Source organism: Osmerus eperlanus, chromosome 2 (assembly GCF_963692335.1).
Source record: "Osmerus eperlanus chromosome 2, fOsmEpe2.1, whole genome shotgun sequence".
NCBI lineage: Eukaryota > Metazoa > Chordata > Actinopteri > Osmeriformes > Osmeridae > Osmerus > Osmerus eperlanus.
Window position 1 is genome coordinate 20,167,286 of NC_085019.1, and position 17,983 is coordinate 20,185,268.

Below are 17,983 nucleotides of genomic sequence, written 5' to 3' on the forward strand. Positions count from 1 at the left end.
CGATGAGTACACATCTTATAATGCTGCACACAAAATTACAGCTTCTTACTTGTAAATACGATCTCAAACCGTATGTGTGCCTTCCGCAGCGTCAAACTTGACATTTCTCCATTGAAAGTGGTTGGGTGGACGATAATGGGGCCCCTTGGCTAACTGCTAAAATCAGGAAAATGACATTTCTAGGCATATCCTTATTGGATTTTAAAATCGTAATGTTATACTATAGGTGTGTATCTATATAAAGTACAATGTTGTGACATAACGTTTTTAATTTGTTTTATATCGACATTTTGGTAAACTTTCTAACGAGCGTCGAGAGCTAGGTGGACGATAATTGGACCCCTTACGCTAGCCTTTACCGTTCTGTTAGTCATCAGAGGGCTATTGCACGAAACCAGGATAAGGGATTAAGCCGAGATATTCAAATTATCCTGGATGAATTTAACTTTGACTTGGTTGCACGAAAACAGGTTGAATTAAACCCAGCCAAGTAACCATGGAGATTTATTCTTTGCAGCTGGCTAACAGCCAGGCTAAAATTAATCCTGGAGTCTCCTGTGTTAAATCAGCTGCCGCGCTGATCCGAAATAATCGTTTTTAACAGTTATTCCGTTGTCTTCTGAATGTGTTCTTATTTATTTTTATTAACATGCATTACTTGTCACTATTGCACTATTGTTACTATTGCAGTTGTTTAGAAATGGTTGATGAAGTTGCAACGGTGATTTCAATTAAGTCAGTAATGAGGGCGATATACACTGCTAAAAGAATAAAGGGAACACTAAATTAACACATCCTATATCTGAATGAATAAAATAATCTAATTAAAAACTTTTTCTTTGATTCCATTGATAATTGATCATTTGTGTGTGATTTTGTTGTCAGCACATTCAACTAGGCCTATGTAAAGAAAAACGTATTTAGGCTAATTAGATTATTTAATTCACTCAGATCTAGGATGTGTTATTTTAGTGTTCCCTTTATTTTTTTGAGCAGTGTATAAAGTCCCATTCACCTGTGGTTTTTACTGCACCATGGCATGCCCATTTCTGAACTAAGTTTTGGATGACGAAGCATTGAGACGTGCTTTCAGACGTGAGAGGTTAATACATTGTTTTACAGATATGCTTAAGTGTGGATTGAAGTCACTTCTTTTTCTAGTTTCTTTATCTCCAGATACAGTTTCCTCAGTGTTTTATTGATTTCAATACCAAGGTCTAGATCCTGGAGACTTTTACTGACAGCAATCTGTGCATCTGCCAGCTCAAGTAGAGACATCTGACAGTTTGTGAATTCCGTAAACCACCCATTGATTAGCACAGCAGGAATTGTGCATGATTTAGATTTCCTTTAGCCCATACTTACTATGTTGCCAGGCTGGCTGTCAGGCTGTAGCCTACTGCGTTTGGATCCTGTTACAAATATATATTATGAGTGCTATATAACTGACTTTTATTGTGTTAATTGTTGTGTGGTTTGTGTTGTATATTCTCATGTGATGCCTTCTTGCTGCATACAAATTGCCCTTCTGGAGCAAAGAATAAACTGAAATGACTTCTCATCCATTATGGGCTAAATAGCCTATGCATTTCCATACGATTAACCCCCCCCCCCCCCCCTCCCCCCCTAGATCAAATATGTGAGCAGGCATCTTGTAAGTAATTTCTACACTTGCAAACTGTTAAGGCACTTACCAACCTGCTAAATGTTTTTATATTTTATCTTGACTTGTTGCCAGGATCTTTTTTGTCCAGTCATGTTTGTTCTGTATGAACATTAATTGTAGAAAGATATTTAGAATTAGAGATTCGAGATTTGTGCATATGGTAAAACATGTTCTTGCATTGTGAATAAGGGTTTGAAATTAGGCCTAGTTTTTAGGGTAAATTTCCGGACGAAAATTAATTCCCTCTGCTCACTTTTAAGGCAAAGTAGGCTAAATAATAATACATTTTATTTACATAGTGCTTTACACGGTAGGCTGCTCAAAGACACTTTACAGTAAAACCAGCACATTTAGCACATAAACACAGATACAGCAATACAACCAACACATAAAACAAGTATATTAAAAGCAATTAAAACAGAGTGTACAACTTTCCAATTAGATATTTTTCAATCCTTACGCATTCAGTCGGTCCGCGATTGTCTGCCAGGCTTTTCTCTCTGTTTAATAACAGCAGCCGTATTTCCTTTTTTGCATATTATATGCTTCACTATGCTTCAATTTCCATAATTAGTTGCTGCTCAGCGGGGGAAAAATATGCCACACGCGTCTTTTACATTTCTGCATCAGTAAATCTGTGATCGATACCATGGTCTATTTAAGAAAGCCGTGAAGGTGCACTTATCCCAACTATGTACATCTGGATTGACATAGCGGCACCTTCTCATCCTGGTTTGGCAAACGTGCAACCGAATAAACCGCGATGAGCGGATAACAGTCAAGCTGCGCTTTTTCAGTTATCCTGGATTTCTTTATTCTACTTTTGTGCAATAGCCCCCTGGTGTTTCAAATGTGCAACTGCATCTTGAGTGTTTGCATCCTTGACTTTTTACAGTCATTGGTTTGTATCCACGGTTACGTGAGCTCTAAATCAATGTAGTTTGTCATACGTAAAATTAAGTTTCCCTACGTTTTAACATTTATTTTGAGACCTAATGTATTTAAAGATTGTTCTGTATTGCTGCAGTGGAGCTAATATTGACTGCTCATAAACATTCCGTGATTTCATTTCTATGTTGTAACTATCCGTTTTAAATAAAAAATGAGACACATGCAATAGTGTTATTGGATTTAAAACTTTGCAATTCCAATCCAAAGTCCTTTTATTGTTAATTTACATGTAATGCTTATTGTGTAGTAATTAATCATATAGATTATTATTATTTTGAAGAAAACCAAATTACTATGAGGAGTTGTATGCCAGATATTACGTTTTTATCAGTGTTGTGTTTCTCCAGTAAATATAAAGCTGAGAAACATACACCTGTAACCAAATGATCAACATTACATACGCAAAGTGGACAATAAGTTTCCTTCATATGTGAAAGCTGAGTTCTCATTAACTTGTAACTGTTTCTTCCAGATCCCCTACTGGCCAATCTTACTTGATCATAGACAGAGAACACATCTTAAGGCTCCAGAGACACTACAGAGACTCAACCAGAGAGAATACATAGAGAGACTTAACCAGAAACAGCAGTAACCAGACAGAGGATCCACAAGAGAGAAACAAGCTTACAGAGACTAGATACAGGATCCAGAGAGACCAGACAGAGAACTAAGAGAGAGCTGAGTTATGGAGACACATCGCTGTGACACATGTGGGAAGAGCCTTTCCTCATCCAGTAACCTCAAGAAGCACATGAGGATCCACACTGGAGAGAAGCCCTACAGCTGTGACATCTGTGGTGAAACCTTTACCAGGTATAGCAGTTTAACAGTTCACCACAGAATCCACACTGGAGAGAAGCCCTACAGCTGTGACCTCTGTGGTAAACCTTTAGGCATGCTAACAATTTCCAGTTCACAGCAGGATCCACACTGGAGAGAAGCCCTACAGCTGTGACCTCTGTGATAAAACCTTTAGCAGTGCTAACAATGTCACAGATCACCGCAGGATCCACACTGGAGAGAAGCCCTACAGCTGTGACCTCTGTGGTAAAACCTTTAGACTGACTGGGCAATTGACAGTTCAACGCAGAATCCACACTGGAGATAAGCCCTACAGCTGTGACCTCTGTGGTAAAACCTTTAGCAGTGCTAGCAGTTTCACAGTTCACAGCAGAATCCACACTGGACGGAAGCCCTACAGCTGTGACCTCTGTGGTAAAACCTTTAGCCACGCTAGCAATCTCAGAGTTCATAGCAGGATCCACACTGGAGAGAAGCCCTACAGCTGTGACCTCTGTGGTAAAACATTTAGCCATGCGTGCAGTGTCACGGTTCACCGCAGAATCCACATTGGAGAGAATCCCTACAGCTGTGACCTCTGTGGTAAAACCTTTAGCAATGCTGGCAATTTCAGAACTCATAGCAGGATCCACACTGGAGAGAAGCCCTACAGCTGTGACCTTTGTTATAAAACCTTTAGCCACCCTGGCCATTTCAGAGCTCACTGCAGGGCCCACACAGAAGAGAAGATCTAAGCAGCACACACCAGGGCTGCCAACTCTCATGCATTGGCCGTGAGACACGCATTTCAACCATTTCACACGCTCTCATGCCTGAAAATGCAACGCCAACCAAGTAGCCAAGCTAACAGTAACGGACGAACGAAACATTGACGTGCAAACAGCCGTGAAAACTTGCGGGGGGGGGCATATTGAAAGGTTTCTTGCACATCTATGATACAAAAACCAAGGGGGTGAGGTTGTCCCAGCAGTCCCAACCTGAGAGAACTTCTTTATGACCCACAGCTGGAAGAACTACTGGCCAGCACCTACTGGGACAGCACATGCAGTAACACCAGATCTACAGTCCAACATGACAGAACACAGGGAAGATACTCTACCCCTGTAACAATGGAGGGGAAGCTGTGTCAGACTGGATAGAATCTTGGTAAACACTGGCTGACACCTTTTCAGTTTTGATGCACACATTTGTAATTTGAAATTGAAAGAAACCCATCAAGGTGCTCAATATTAATTTCTGGTTGACCTCTGTTTATCTCTGCAGCCCTTTAGAGTGTCTGTGTATTTCACCCATTTGTTGAGTACGATTGGTTGGTTTGTTATTGTTTTAACTACAAGACCTGTTGAGTCATGCAGGTTGTTCTTGAAACTGTATCTGTACTTTAACCGTCACGCTGTCCTCGTTGTCTGTATAGGCAGCCCATGTTCTCCAGGTGGCGCTGTCTGACTGCAGCAAAATCCTCTCCAATTTACTCAGTTGTTGTCTTCTGTACACCCCCTGTGTCGTCGGGGGCAACAATGCATGGGAATGGGTTTTGGTGTAGAAATTGTGTTACTAGTCAATAATATCGAATGCATTGTAGAAGTTCACATTACATGACAGTGCTTAGATTTCAGCCTAAAACAGGTCACACTGAGTCTAATAAACTGTACTTCATCCTTAGACCTTAAACTGTACTTCATCCTTAGACCTTAGAATCTTTTTCGGAGACCTTTACTTTGTAATGCTATGAAAGAAAATGTGTATTTTTGTATTAGGAAAAGTCGCTGTGACACTGCGGTGGGTCACAACGACCACAAGACAGCGCGAGAGTGGCGTAATAGACTTGGCAGACAACGCGAGTTCAGTCAAGACACTCACGTGATTGATTTCACAATGTATTCATATACATGAGAATAGGTTTAACTTTGGCGGAATGGATGTACATGGGGAAGCGCTTCCTGCTTTAACTGCAACATCCAGGCAGGGAGTAATGAGTTAAATCCCCCAATGGGGAGTACAGACAGACAACATGGGGGAGAAGGGGATGGTGGTGGGTGGCAGCAGCGCAGAACACTAGGTAATCGAGGATGCGTGTGCGTGCATGTGTGCGACTTCATAGCGCCGCCTATCGGAATCTCATTTTAAGAGCCCATCTGAAACGTCCAACCGCGCAGTGGGCAGATGTTATAAATAACATATTCTTATAAAGGTATATAGGCGCATGGCCGCGGGAACTAGGGGTGCTGAACTCAATAGCAGGAAAATATTGATTATCTTGTTCCGGTCCATGGTTATCCAATTCGCTAGGTGGCGCTGTCAGATGTCGACCTCCGACTTTCCAAGCGTGACCACTACCAACTACGCCAAAGAAAAGCTCAAGCCCCCACCCCTCGCCCCTCGGCTTGAAGCAACGGCCCCGGTGGATGTAGGTGGTATTGCATTTCGTGTTTGACTTCCGACTCTTCCGGTCGTTCTTATTCCATTAACTCCAGTCAACATTTACAAAACTATCTCCCCCAGTAATTTTTGTTCGATTCTCGAACCTGGCTCATACTACTAGCTTTTTCATAGAATAATTTTTCCAGATTTTTGCTAAGTTTGAAACCAATCCGAAATGGGTAAACTAGCACCCCATTTATTTGATTACGTCAATAAAAGTTGCCTGCAAATGTGCTCGCAGATACTAACAGGGCACGAGCACAAAAGTTCACATTGGCCGATAGCCAAATTACCTGGAGCTGAAAGAAATGGCTTAAGTTGCCTGCCCTGTTGTAGCAAGTTTAGCAAATGGTTGTCACATGTTGTTAATATAGTTTACTCCCGTTATTTTAAAATAGATTTTATTTTTCGTAAAAACGTTCATGACATGATGGCAAATATTATATTATGTTAAGCGTGAGCATAGATTGTTGACATGTCTATCTGGAGCAAAGACGAAGATTAATAGTACTGATAACCACAATAGGAAATGATATATATATTTAAATAATATTAGTCTTGCCTTCAGAAGCTTTTGTTAAACACACTCATTATTCTTTTTTTGATCGTGTCAAAGCCAGACTGCTTTTGTGGGACAATGAAGGTCCTCAGTGACTATGTTTTACCCCCACTTATATCTGATGGAAACGTCTTATATAGTTCTGTTAATATGCCCCTTTCAAAGGCACGTTCAATAAAGTAGATTATATTTTAGACACACTTCTCAATTTATTACATTATTACCAAGTCTTGTTAGATCACGTTATATCCATTAATAGGCGTTTGGTTGAACATATAAAACACAAGCCACATTACTACACTGATGTTAAATTGAAGGCAGTGTGATTTTCGGGGCATTTCGTTTGAATATAAAGTTGACAGTAAGCTATGGTAAGTCTGCATTATGGAAGATTTCTGTTACAAAAATAACTATTAAGCTTTCTTTGCCTGGCGAGAACAACTACGGAGCTAAGTGTTCATGTTAACACTTTATTTAATCCGATACAATGCGTTGGAAATCATACTCAAATCACGAAGAAAAACAACAACATGTGATGAGTTCCATCTAGAATAACCCTATATTTAGCCCTATAGCTTATTTCTAAAAAACAAGTGAAAGGAATACTATACAGTGACAGCATACATTTCCGTAAAGTTTGCATCATGTCTCTGATTCTTATCGGACTTGTACCCCATTCTGCCACTGCAATGCCTTAGCTCACACGCTCGCAACCATATAAATCTATGCTCACGACTGGTCGCAAAGTATGACGTGTACAGCTAGTTGCAAGCGTGCACGAGGTCTCGGAGCTAGGGAAAAAAAGAGACACTGTTTAAAGCTAGACCGGAAGAGTCGGAAGTGGAAAGATGGCGCGGTCCAGTTTCGTACTCACGGCGCCACTGAGCACTTTTCATAGAAATGAATGGGGACGCCATCACTTTTCATAGAAATGATTGGGGACGCCATCTCAGACAAAAGTTGCTACCTCTAGTTATATTAACTCTATGGAAAAGCTAGCTCTTCGTTGAAGCGGGTGGTCTGCTACATACCTGAGGAGTGAGTTTCACGGTTTTCACACCGTTACACTATGCTCAAATTAGAATATTCAAGAAAACAAACTCAGATAACTATGGCAAGTCAGGAAAGAATATCTGATTTCTTTACAAATCCATCAGCCCAAAAGCCAAAGCCAAACGTATTTTTTTTCTCAGCTGTTTCTATTCATTAGAGTGTGTGCATGTGAGTCTTCACATGCACGCGCATGCCACCTTGTGTGCGCATGTGAGTCTATGCGAGTGGGAGTTTGTTATTTGTCTGGCAGCCATCTGCCCTGTCAGATACTCATATAGATGGAACCGGATTCAATCAGATGGGAAATCCGGCTCTGATCTAAGACAGACCACTGGCACGGCGCAAAGCAACACTTTCCGGAAAGAACATTTTCTAAAAGGACAGTTTTTTTTTATTTATTACTTATTTGGGCCCATAGGTTGTATTGTGCACTATTGTAATATTGCTCAAACTAAAGTTTACAGTCAAATACAATTTTCTGTGTCCATCTGGTTATTGCTATACTCACAGCTCCTACGAACCTAGAGGCCCAGACGCTTACATTTCAATCAGGAGAGACCTGGGATGAGTGAAAGATGTTTATTACAGACTAATAAATATACTATGGTGTTTGGAGCTTGAACCCCACAGGGAATTATATAGATCAACAGGCGCCTGCCCAACGCCCGAAGAAGAATCCCCCACGGAGTCCAGACACTGGTGGTGGTGGCGGCAGCCGACGACCAATCGAGCCGAAGACTGAGACAGGAAACGGGTGGCGACGGGGTGGTGGAGGGTCGCGCACTTGATAGCATGGACAAACTACACAGGGAGAGAATCATATTTAAAGGCACGGATCATGTGACGCCATTAATTGATAGCGGGAGCGCGAATCGACCTGAACCCAAGTGACCGCCCGACCAGGGAACGGGGGAAGGTAGGGCGTTCTTAGCGGGGGAGTGAGTAGTGTACACTACGATTAAGCCCGAGTGCAGGGATCGGTCTTGCCTGACTGAACTGGCGCAAGCTTCATAAGGTAGAATGAGACTACATTGTTAGAACTGGATCAGATCTGTCCATTTCTGATTGGTTATTATAATGTTCCCATTGTCATAAATAGAAAGGTGTATTTATTGGGTTCAAAGAAGAATGAGTTTATTCAAATAGTTCAGAGTTTCTAATAATTTGAACAAGATGAACCACATCATGAATCAATTCACATCAAATATTTAGAGACATGTTATTTTAACAATTTCAATAAAACAAAAGTCAATAACAACCGATCTTCTTTGCAATGTTGTATTTTCCCCTGATAAAACAAAGGTAAATATTCACATATTTGATCCATATAACATTCCGTTTGTGCGCATATAGCAGGTACAATTGAGCAAGTGAAAGAGTGTGAGTGAAAGAAAACGTGAGTGAGTGTGGAGTAGTCTGCGTGTCCATGTTAAATACATTTATTGAGCACAGAATAGAAGTTTGCTTGCAAAATGTCTTCCTTTGCTCCTCAGGAATGTGGCACAAATATAACACCGTAGGGTTCAGGGCTTAGGAGGGACATTGAGATTGGGCCTCAGTCAGGCCACTGTTTATTTAGACACGTCACTTCCGACAATTTAGCAGAATCTAGCAGACGGATAGATAATTTTTGCATTAGATCCTGATAAAAGCGTACTTTTATGATTTTAACTTGAGAACCGAATACTATGCTTGACACTGGTCGATGTTCACAGTCTGACAACACTGTGCCGCCGTTGTTTAGAGTTGGTTTTGGCTGAAGTATTAATAATCAACATGACTGATTGTTACTGATTAGACTTCTGAGAATCAAAAAGGATCAACAATCATCAATTTTCACCAACTTTACACTGCAACTAACCATGAAGCAATCCTACTGGATTCAATCATCATTAATCAGTGACCAGTGTAATCAATAGCAAAGATCCTACAACAAATTCTATGCATGAAATTAATAAATTAAATCATAGCTATGGTAAGGTTTTAATCATTGTATATTCAAGTTGTATGCCTACACGTGATATTTATAAAGCACTGGTGAAGATGCTAGATCTACAACAGAAAATGACCGCAATCATGATTAGCCTGTTTTCAGGAACTTGAGCTGAAGAATGTAGAGCTGAGAGCTGGGGACATGCTGAAGGTGAAAGGGAAGATTCTGGATATGGCTGAGAGGTAGGTGCAACTCAACCAATACTTTTAAACCTCACTGAGAGTTTATCAACAACAACAAACTTCTACCAATACAGTATTGTATTCTAAAACAACACAATGGCAGTTTGTATCTTTGATACTTTGCGTGAAATGCACCATACTGAACGAATGTACCCCGGAAAACATGGGCTCTTCTGTCCATTCAGGTTCCAGAATGACCTCGGCTTTGATTCTGATCACCTGGCTTTGCACTTTAACCCCCGTTTCCATGACGACACCGATGGCTCTGTGCTCGTGTGCAACTCGAAGATTGCAGGCTGCTGGGAAGACGAAAAGAGGGAGACCCACAACCCTTTGCAGAAGGGCTCTACTGTCAAAGTGAGCAGAGGGAGGAGGATCTGTGGAGAGAATGGCGGAAGGAAGAGGAAGTGCTTGCATAGGAAGTTTGGTTACAAAACAATGGAATTACTCTAGTGGAACTATGTTATGATAACATTGAGGTTATTCAGCAGAGGAAATTCTGCAGTATATCACGCTAATCACATTAGGTGTGTGTATAAAAGAATGAGCCTACACTGTGTGATGATGTGCTAACTGAGTAGTAGTAGTAGTAAACCAAACTAATACAGAGGTCATCATCAGAGGGTGGATACCTGAAGAAAACTATGAGCCATGACATCTGAAAACCAGTCTGAAACTGGTAATCATTCTAACAATGTACTAATATGTCTTCACCCAGAGACATGTTTGAGGTGGAACTTCCTGATGGTCATGAGATTCAGTTCCCCAACCACGAGAGCCTGGATATCTGCTACGTTCGGATCAAAGGGGACTTTCAGCTCAAGTCCTTCAAGATCTGCTAGGAGAAGCTACAGAGCTCTGCTATGGAGAAAAAAAACATGTGTTTGTGTTGATCCAGTAAGGTAGAATGAGACTACATTGTTAGAACTGGATCAGATCAGTGCAAGTGCCATTTCTGATTGGTTATTATAATGTTCCTACTGTCATAAATAGAAATGTGTATTTATTGGATTCTAAGAAGAATGAGTTTATTCAAATAATTCAGTTTCTAACAATTTTGACAAGATGAACCAATAGTCAATAACAACTGATCTCCATTGCAATGTTGTATTTTCCCCTAGATATTAATGGGGTGGAGGTTGTTGACTTGTTGACATGACTACAGACGAATACACTGTGAAAAGAGATATGGCTTTGTTTAAATCTTCAACAGCTGTCATTCCCCTGAGACACAGCTGAGACCCCTGATAAGTCAGACCTGTGTGGAACGCATGTACAGTCAGGTCCATAAATATTTGGACATTGACACAATTTTCATCATTTTGGCTCTGTATACCACCACAATGGATTTGAAATGAAACAATCAAGATGTGCTTTAAGTGCAGACTTTCAGCTTTCATTTCAGGGTATTTACATCCAAATCAGGTGAACGGTGTAGGAATTACAACACATTTTATATGTGGCCCCCCCCTTTTTAAGGGACCAAAAATAATTGGACAAACTAACATAATCATAAATCTAATTGTCACTTTTAATACTTGGTTGCAAATCCTTTGCAGTCAATGACAGCCTGAAGTCTGGAACCCATAGACATCACCAGACGCTGGGTTTCGTCCCAAAACACAGGGAAGATACTCTAGCCCTGTAACAATGGAGGGGAAGTTCTGTCAGACTGGATATAATCTTGGTAAACACTGGCTAAAAACCTTTCAGTTTTGAAGGACACAGTAATTTCTTTAATTACAAGAGCTGTTGAGGCTCATGCAGGTTGTTCTTGAAACTTTATCTGTACTTTAAGGAATACAATACTTAGTAGTTCTGATAAAGACGGATAATTGTGTTGTAGGGCTGTATTGGCAGAGACCTGAATAATACAGCCCCTTTGTCACTGGTCACTCAGACACTCGTCTGAGACAGTCGTTGATTTGCATGAATGTTAAAATGACAATCACACTTTAATGACACACCTCTGGAAAGGTGGTCTCAACAGTCGAAGAGGAAGGTGGACTGAGGAGGACTCTGAAATTATCATTAAAAGTTGTGTTCTTGTAAATATAGTTCTAAACAGCTTTTAATGTCGTGTTTGATAGGATTTTGTTTCTTATTTTATGCATCACATTCTAGTAATACTTTTAATGTTGTAACATGTATATTTACAGGATTTACAGAGATTGTGCATGCAGTGGTCCAACATGTGTTAACTTATTCCCTTGCCTTGCAAATGAATCACACTTGGCCTATTTGTGTCAATACTGAAGGATTGTTAAGGATTTTAGCATTAGCACATAGGCTTTGGAAAGACTAGTCTGAGGACATTACATTATAAATACACCAGATTGTGCACATAGAAAGTACAGCAGAAGATCAAGAACCAGAACAATTAAGACAGGCATAATTAATACCTTACTTTTTTTATGGATGTTTACTATATTATAGTGTTTATAGTTTCATGATCGTGTTGTCATTGATTATCTAATTAAAGTCTTCATTTTGACACCATACTTTCAGAGTCAAATTCCTCTATGGATACAATGTTGTACAATGTTATATCATTGTATGTTAAGTTTGGCAACTGAAGTGTTGAGATACACAACTCATTAATGATTCTTTCTTTTAGAGTTCTCTATTTTTAGAGAATCATTAAGTGTCCCAGAGCTGTTGACTCATAGGAAGAAACCAGAAGATATAAAGTCTATCTCAATGCCAGCAACTTCTCTCTGTGTGTGTGTGCTTGTGTTTGTCTGTATTTTATTGAATGGGCTTTTAGGGCAGCAAGTTTCCCATGATTGGGATGGTGCTCGGGACCCAAGTCCAGCATGTTTTAGATGTTCCCTGGTCAAACACATCTGATTTAAATGAATGTTTGTTATCAGGCTTCTCCTGAGCTTCATAACAACCCATTCATTAGAATCAGGTGTGTTGGAGCAGGGAAACAGGCAGGACAGTGAGTCCCGAGAACCAGGGTTGAGGAATACTGACTTACAGTATGTTCTTATTACAGCAGGGCAGTAACATAGTCATTTCTAGTGTTTTCTGTATCATTTGTGTATTTTTGTATTCAGCTTTTTAATTTAAATGGTTACGGGTGGGGCTCTCCAAGTTCACAAGGGTTTTGCACAGACACACATCAGCTATTTTGAAGCCACAACCATCAATGTTTAACATTTATAGTGACTCCTATCAGCTGTTATCATGCCGGTTGACAGGTTCACTGTGTTTACTGCTGAGAGATTTAGCCAAAACAGCTTGGTATTAGTAGTAGTAGTATTGGTAATTATTATACTGTACTATTGGACCATTGATTGACAGTTTCAGTGAGAAAGATTTCTGTTTCTTCCTCCTGCCTATGTTTGATGATGTCACAATGGGGGTCCATGATGACATCATCATAGCAGATAGCTTGGGTTACAGTTGAATGTTTGTGCATGACCTTTCTAGATTTCTACCTCGATCTGTACTGACACTTTTACTAGCAGAATGCTATCCTGAATCTGTAAGTACCTTTTTCATGTGCTCTTGTTATTTATGCTACATATTTAGGAGTTGTGCTCAAAAATCGATTAATTATTGAGTCGATATTTAAAATAAGTTCCAGAAGTTGAAATCATCCTTCGGTATATATGATGATAGTGTCTTAGTTTTTGTAATTTGCGTTACTCTACTGATTCGAAGGAGCGATAGGCCTTCTTGTCAGACAACTTTTCTGATTAGAATTCATCAACGTTTCAACTTTTCCGTTACTCTGCTTTAGGTTTTACGGTTGCTTTGGTTTCAGATTATTGCTAATTAGGCCCAGCCTTTTTTTTTTTATCAAGCTTCAGGTGACAAGACCAGAAAATGATGCATGTCGGCAATATATTGTAGAAAATGACTATTTACACAGTTATTTTGCTTTAGAGAATATTGTGCTGTTTATTACAAATCAACCTTTGGGGCACTTCAGGACATGCCGTAAACCAAGTCATTTTCTTACTTGAAGATACATGCGCCATGCTTTTGCCATGAAATAGACCTATGTTAGAAAAACATCGGAGAACTAGAGAGGGTACAATTTCTGGGGAAATTGTAGAGTCTGCTTGCTTGCGTCAGTTGTACAAGGATTTTAATGCCATTTTTACGACTGATATTCCTGTATATTTTATATAAAAATGCATAGGGCCTACTTATTATGTATACATATTACATAGATTTAAAAGCATCTTTTTTTTGCTGCTCATTTACAACTCAAAATACGAGTGAAGTGTAGAATGAAATAGATGTCTTCTCATTTCCCCTGCAAGAGGCAGCCTCATCGTTGAATCAAAACGAATACATTTAAAAATTGACCTAATCTCTATGACTTAAACGTCATTTTAAGTTTTTCCCTTCTCATGATATTTTCAGGCATTTAGCCTACTCATTGCATTCATTCATTAATAAAGAACCCCCTTTGAAGATTATTCTACGACGTTACCCGGCAGTAGAAGATGGAATCGCGATTCAAACACTACCATCTGCTAACTGAAAATATGCCCCCCAAAACGTAAATAAGCTTGACATTTATTTAGTGGAAAATCGCTCATTCATAAAAAGCTCACTGGTAGCGATCATTGTCAGTAACAACGCAAAATGCGATATAGCCCTGTGTGGAGAAGCTGTCCCGGTAAATTGTACTACTAGGTACTAGTACAGTACTAGACCACTGCTGTGTTCGTCTTGGTAGCGATTGCGTTGGTTGAATTGGATTTAACGTTCCGTTGTACGGTTTAAGATGAAATTAATTATTTTCATGAACAGATTGACAACTTTTAGGCTGTGGCAATGAAGTTCAGGTTAGTAGTTAGACTTTTGATTTAAGTAAGGGGAGTGCCGAACATGTTCTGTCGCCGTTTGACTTCCTAAACAGCTGTGTACTGTAGTGTAGATGTTTTTGTAGTGTGTCTCGCGTAAGCTACAGCGTTGCAGTGAGCTACACTGGTTTGAAACCACAGGTAATGGTCATTTCACCAACAAATCGTTTACTAATGTCAGAATAAATCCTACAACGAAAATGTATATGTGAGGAATGTTTATTTTAACGATTGAAAACAGATAACGCTACATCATAGACCACTGTAGTATGTGTTGCCCGGGCAACACAGGCTAATGTCATGATGCTAATACTTCAGTGAAATAGTAGACTACTGTTTCCGAAAGTAGATGTACTTCCTTAATAATATCAGCTTATACTGTACATTACACATCACAATTGTGTGTCATATCACAAAGTAAAATGAGTAAATAGTTATCACCCTGGCCTCTGTGCTTGTGGCGTTTCTGCAGCTGCCTTGCAGTAAAGCTATAGTTAGCCTAGCTATCCCCCAAGTTAACAGATGCGAAATGAATGTTCTGCCAAAGGTAGTCACGCGTGTTTTCGTGACGTTAGTGACGTAGTGACGTTAGTAACGTCAGTGACTGTGGCTAGCAAATTAGCCACCGTTAGCTTCACTTTTCGCCACAAAAACTTAACTTGAGCCTAAACCATGCAACGGAACGTAAATTCCAATAGAAGCAACTCAATCGCTACCAAGACGAAACTTTTGACACCTACGTTGTCTATGTAGGCCAAATATTGACTGAGTTTTAGGGGGGCAAAAATAAAAAAAATAAAAAAAATAATAATATATATGTGAGAGAACAAAGGTTGTGCTCTCGCCGAAGGCTTGAGCACACCCAATGAAATGTCCAGCGGGCGAGTCAGAATTTTGTCACAATAGCTATGAAGTCACAAAGCAATGTGTCATTTCTAATGTGTCATATCTGTTGGTCATAATGAGTAAAATAACTATAAAAGTCTATGTCAACACTGCAGTCACTTTCCATTCCAAACAGAACAGAGAACATGAGCGGATTTCCAGATAAGAAGCGGATGGATAAGAAAAAGAAAGAACGGACACCGGTGGTAAAAAGCGGGCCACAGATACTGGCTGAACAGAGATGGGCCCGGAAGATGCAGGCAGCAAAGAAGGATGCTGAAACAAGGTTTATAATTAAAAGGTGGGTAGACCTGAAAAAAACCTTACAGAAGCCTCCTGAAAAGAGGCTGGCAGAGCTAAGGGAGGCAGAGAAAAGGCTGGCAGAAGACAGTCTGGACATGCAGAGGCAGGAGAGGTGGAGAGAGTGGAGGCAGAAGGAGCGAGAGCTGTGGGAGGCAGAGCAGAGACAGAAAGAGCAGGAGCTCAACTCCTCCAAGAAGAAACTTGAAGATCTGCAGGAGACCAAGACACCTCACACACAGGTGCTTAAGTCTCCTACCATCTTGGAGGAGTTGAAGATGTTGGATGAACTGCTTGAGGAGGTAAGACTATATGCCAACATGTCATTTGTTTTTTACTTCAGAAAAATTTCCTTTTTTGTTGGGTATTCCATTACAGTGCTAACTATTTTCTTGTCTCCAACACAGACAGCAGATATCAAACTTGCATCAAGGTCCCCCATCCATCAGCCAGTCTCCCCAACCCCCACACCCCTGCCACTGGGTAAAGATGGAGCATACTTGGGCCTCACCACCACCAAACCCCTGGAAGCTCAGGCCAGGCACCCCCACGGGGTCAAGCATCCCACCTGCACACCTCTTCCCGAGGACACCCAAATCTACACCCACCACTTGGCCAACCAGGAGGAAGGATTAGAGAGTGGATTGGCGAAGATGAAAGTACTGGAGGCATCTGTTGAGGAGAGTTCCAACAGTGACATACTGACAAAAATTGAGAATGAGATAAAGGCTGAGGAGGGGAAAGCAGCAAAGAAAGAGAGGGAGTTCATAGAAAAGCAGAAGAAAGCAGAAAAGCTGGCGCAGGAGAAGATGGAGAAGAAACAGAGGAAGCAGCTGGAGCAGGCAGAAAAAAGAAACATGGAGATTCAAACAAAGCTGGAGAATGAGAGACGCAAAATGAAAGATCTAGAAAGGAAAGAGATGCAAAGGTTAGCAGAAGAGCAAAGCAAGGAAATGAAGAAGAAAGAAAAGGAAGAGAAAAGGTCAGAAAAAAGAAAACTGGAAATGGGGTCTTTGCCAAAACGTGGCTTCTTTGAGAAGATAAAGAGGGCCTTTCATTTCCACTGATAAGAGAGACTTTCTATCTACGGTAACACCAACCCTGACAAGCATCAGGGACTGCCCTCTTTTCTGTCATCATCATGTAAGCAAGGGTTTTTGTGCTGCTAACCCTTCCAAACAAGAAAGTTAAACATCTACACCTTTGCTCAGTCCTTTGGATCACTGGCACACTTACCAACTTTCAACAATTGTTGAAAGAACAAGACCCCTGAAGAACCTTTGGAGGTTCCTCAATTTGAAACTGTGGAGGACCCTCTTATGGTGCTTTGAGGAACCTTCAAGAAAATGTTCTTAGAAGAACCCCTTCACATTGAAGAACTTTTTGAAGCTCTGTGAAGAACCTTTATAGAAGTTGTGTTGTAGTAGTAGTAGTAGTAGTAGTAATAGTAGTAGTAGTAGTAGTAGTAGTAGTAGTAGTAGTAGTAATAGTAGTAGTAGTAGTAGTAGTAGTAGTAGTAGTAGTAGTAGTAGTAGTAGTAGTAGTAATAGTAGTAGTAGTAGTAATAGTAGTAATAGTAGTAGTAGTAGTAGTAGTAGTAGTAGTAGTAGTAGTAGTAGTAGTAGTAGTAGTAATAGTAGTAATAGTAGTAATAGTAGTAGTAGTAGTAGTAGTAGTAGTAGTAGTAGTAGTAGTAGTAGTAGTAGTAATAGTAGTAGTAGTAGTAGTAGTAGTAATAGTAGTAATAGTAGTAGTAGTAGTAGTAGTAGTAGTAGTAGTAGTAGTAGTAGTAGTAGTAGTAGTAGTAGTATTAACAATAATAACAATGATAACAATAATAAAGGTGAAACAGCAGATATTTTGAAGCATGTTTTTATTTACATATCAGACTGTTGATAAGTATACAACAATAAAAATTCTGGGTTGATCCTTTCTAATTTGCAAAAATAGTTACATAGAAATCTCAATGAATACAAAATATTACATTATACATTTAGAGCAAGACATTTGCCATTTTAATTACCCTTATTGGTACTTCATTTGACTTATTGTACTATTGGACCATTGATTGACAGTTTCAGTGAGAAGGATTTCTGTTTCTTCCTCCTGCCTATGTTTGATGATGTCACAATGGGGGTCCATGATGACATCATCATAGCAGATAGCTTGGGTTACATTTGAATGTTTGTCCATGACTTTTACAATCACTGTAGAGTGAGACAGCGTAGTCCTGCCAGGAAAATTAGCAATCGAGCATCTGTATTGTTGTTGACCCTTTACCTCCAAAGTCAGATTTACAACGGTCTGGCGGCTGGCGCACACCTGCAAGGATCACAACGTAGA

The 17,983-nt window shown here is 40.0% G+C and overlaps 1 protein-coding gene and 1 pseudogene across 2 annotated transcripts; both read left to right on the top strand.

The window, feature by feature from the left end:
* Positions 1-2,788: 2,788 nt before the first annotated feature.
* LOC134034664 (zinc finger protein 208-like) overlaps positions 2,789-17,983 on the top strand; it is a 29,579-nt pseudogene continuing 14,384 nt past the window's right edge.
* Positions 12,671-17,204, top strand: LOC134034951 (uncharacterized). 2 transcript variants are annotated; one of them, XM_062479693.1, is made up of 3 exons: positions 12,671-13,119; positions 15,477-15,942; positions 16,048-17,204. In XM_062479693.1, exons 2-3 carry the CDS (start codon positions 15,487-15,489, stop codon positions 16,705-16,707), a joined length of 1,116 nt encoding a protein of 371 aa, XP_062335677.1. In that variant the 5' UTR covers positions 12,671-13,119; positions 15,477-15,486; the 3' UTR covers positions 16,708-17,204. The 2 variants fall into 2 exon arrangements, with proteins under 2 accessions (XP_062335677.1, XP_062335670.1); XM_062479686.1 differs by lacking the exon at positions 12,671-13,119 and having other exon boundaries at positions 15,334-15,942; positions 16,048-17,203.

What these genes read in the sequence shown, in the direction of transcription:
- LOC134034951 (XM_062479686.1), top strand. Translation starts at nt 15,442, where the DNA reads ATGTCAACACTGCAGTCACTTTCCATTCCAAACAGAACAGAGAACATG. An exon ending in TGGATGAACTGCTTGAGGAG is followed by an intron (nt 15,943 to 16,047) that starts GTAAGACTATAT and finishes TCTCCAACACAG; the next exon opens with ACAGCAGATATCAAACTTGC.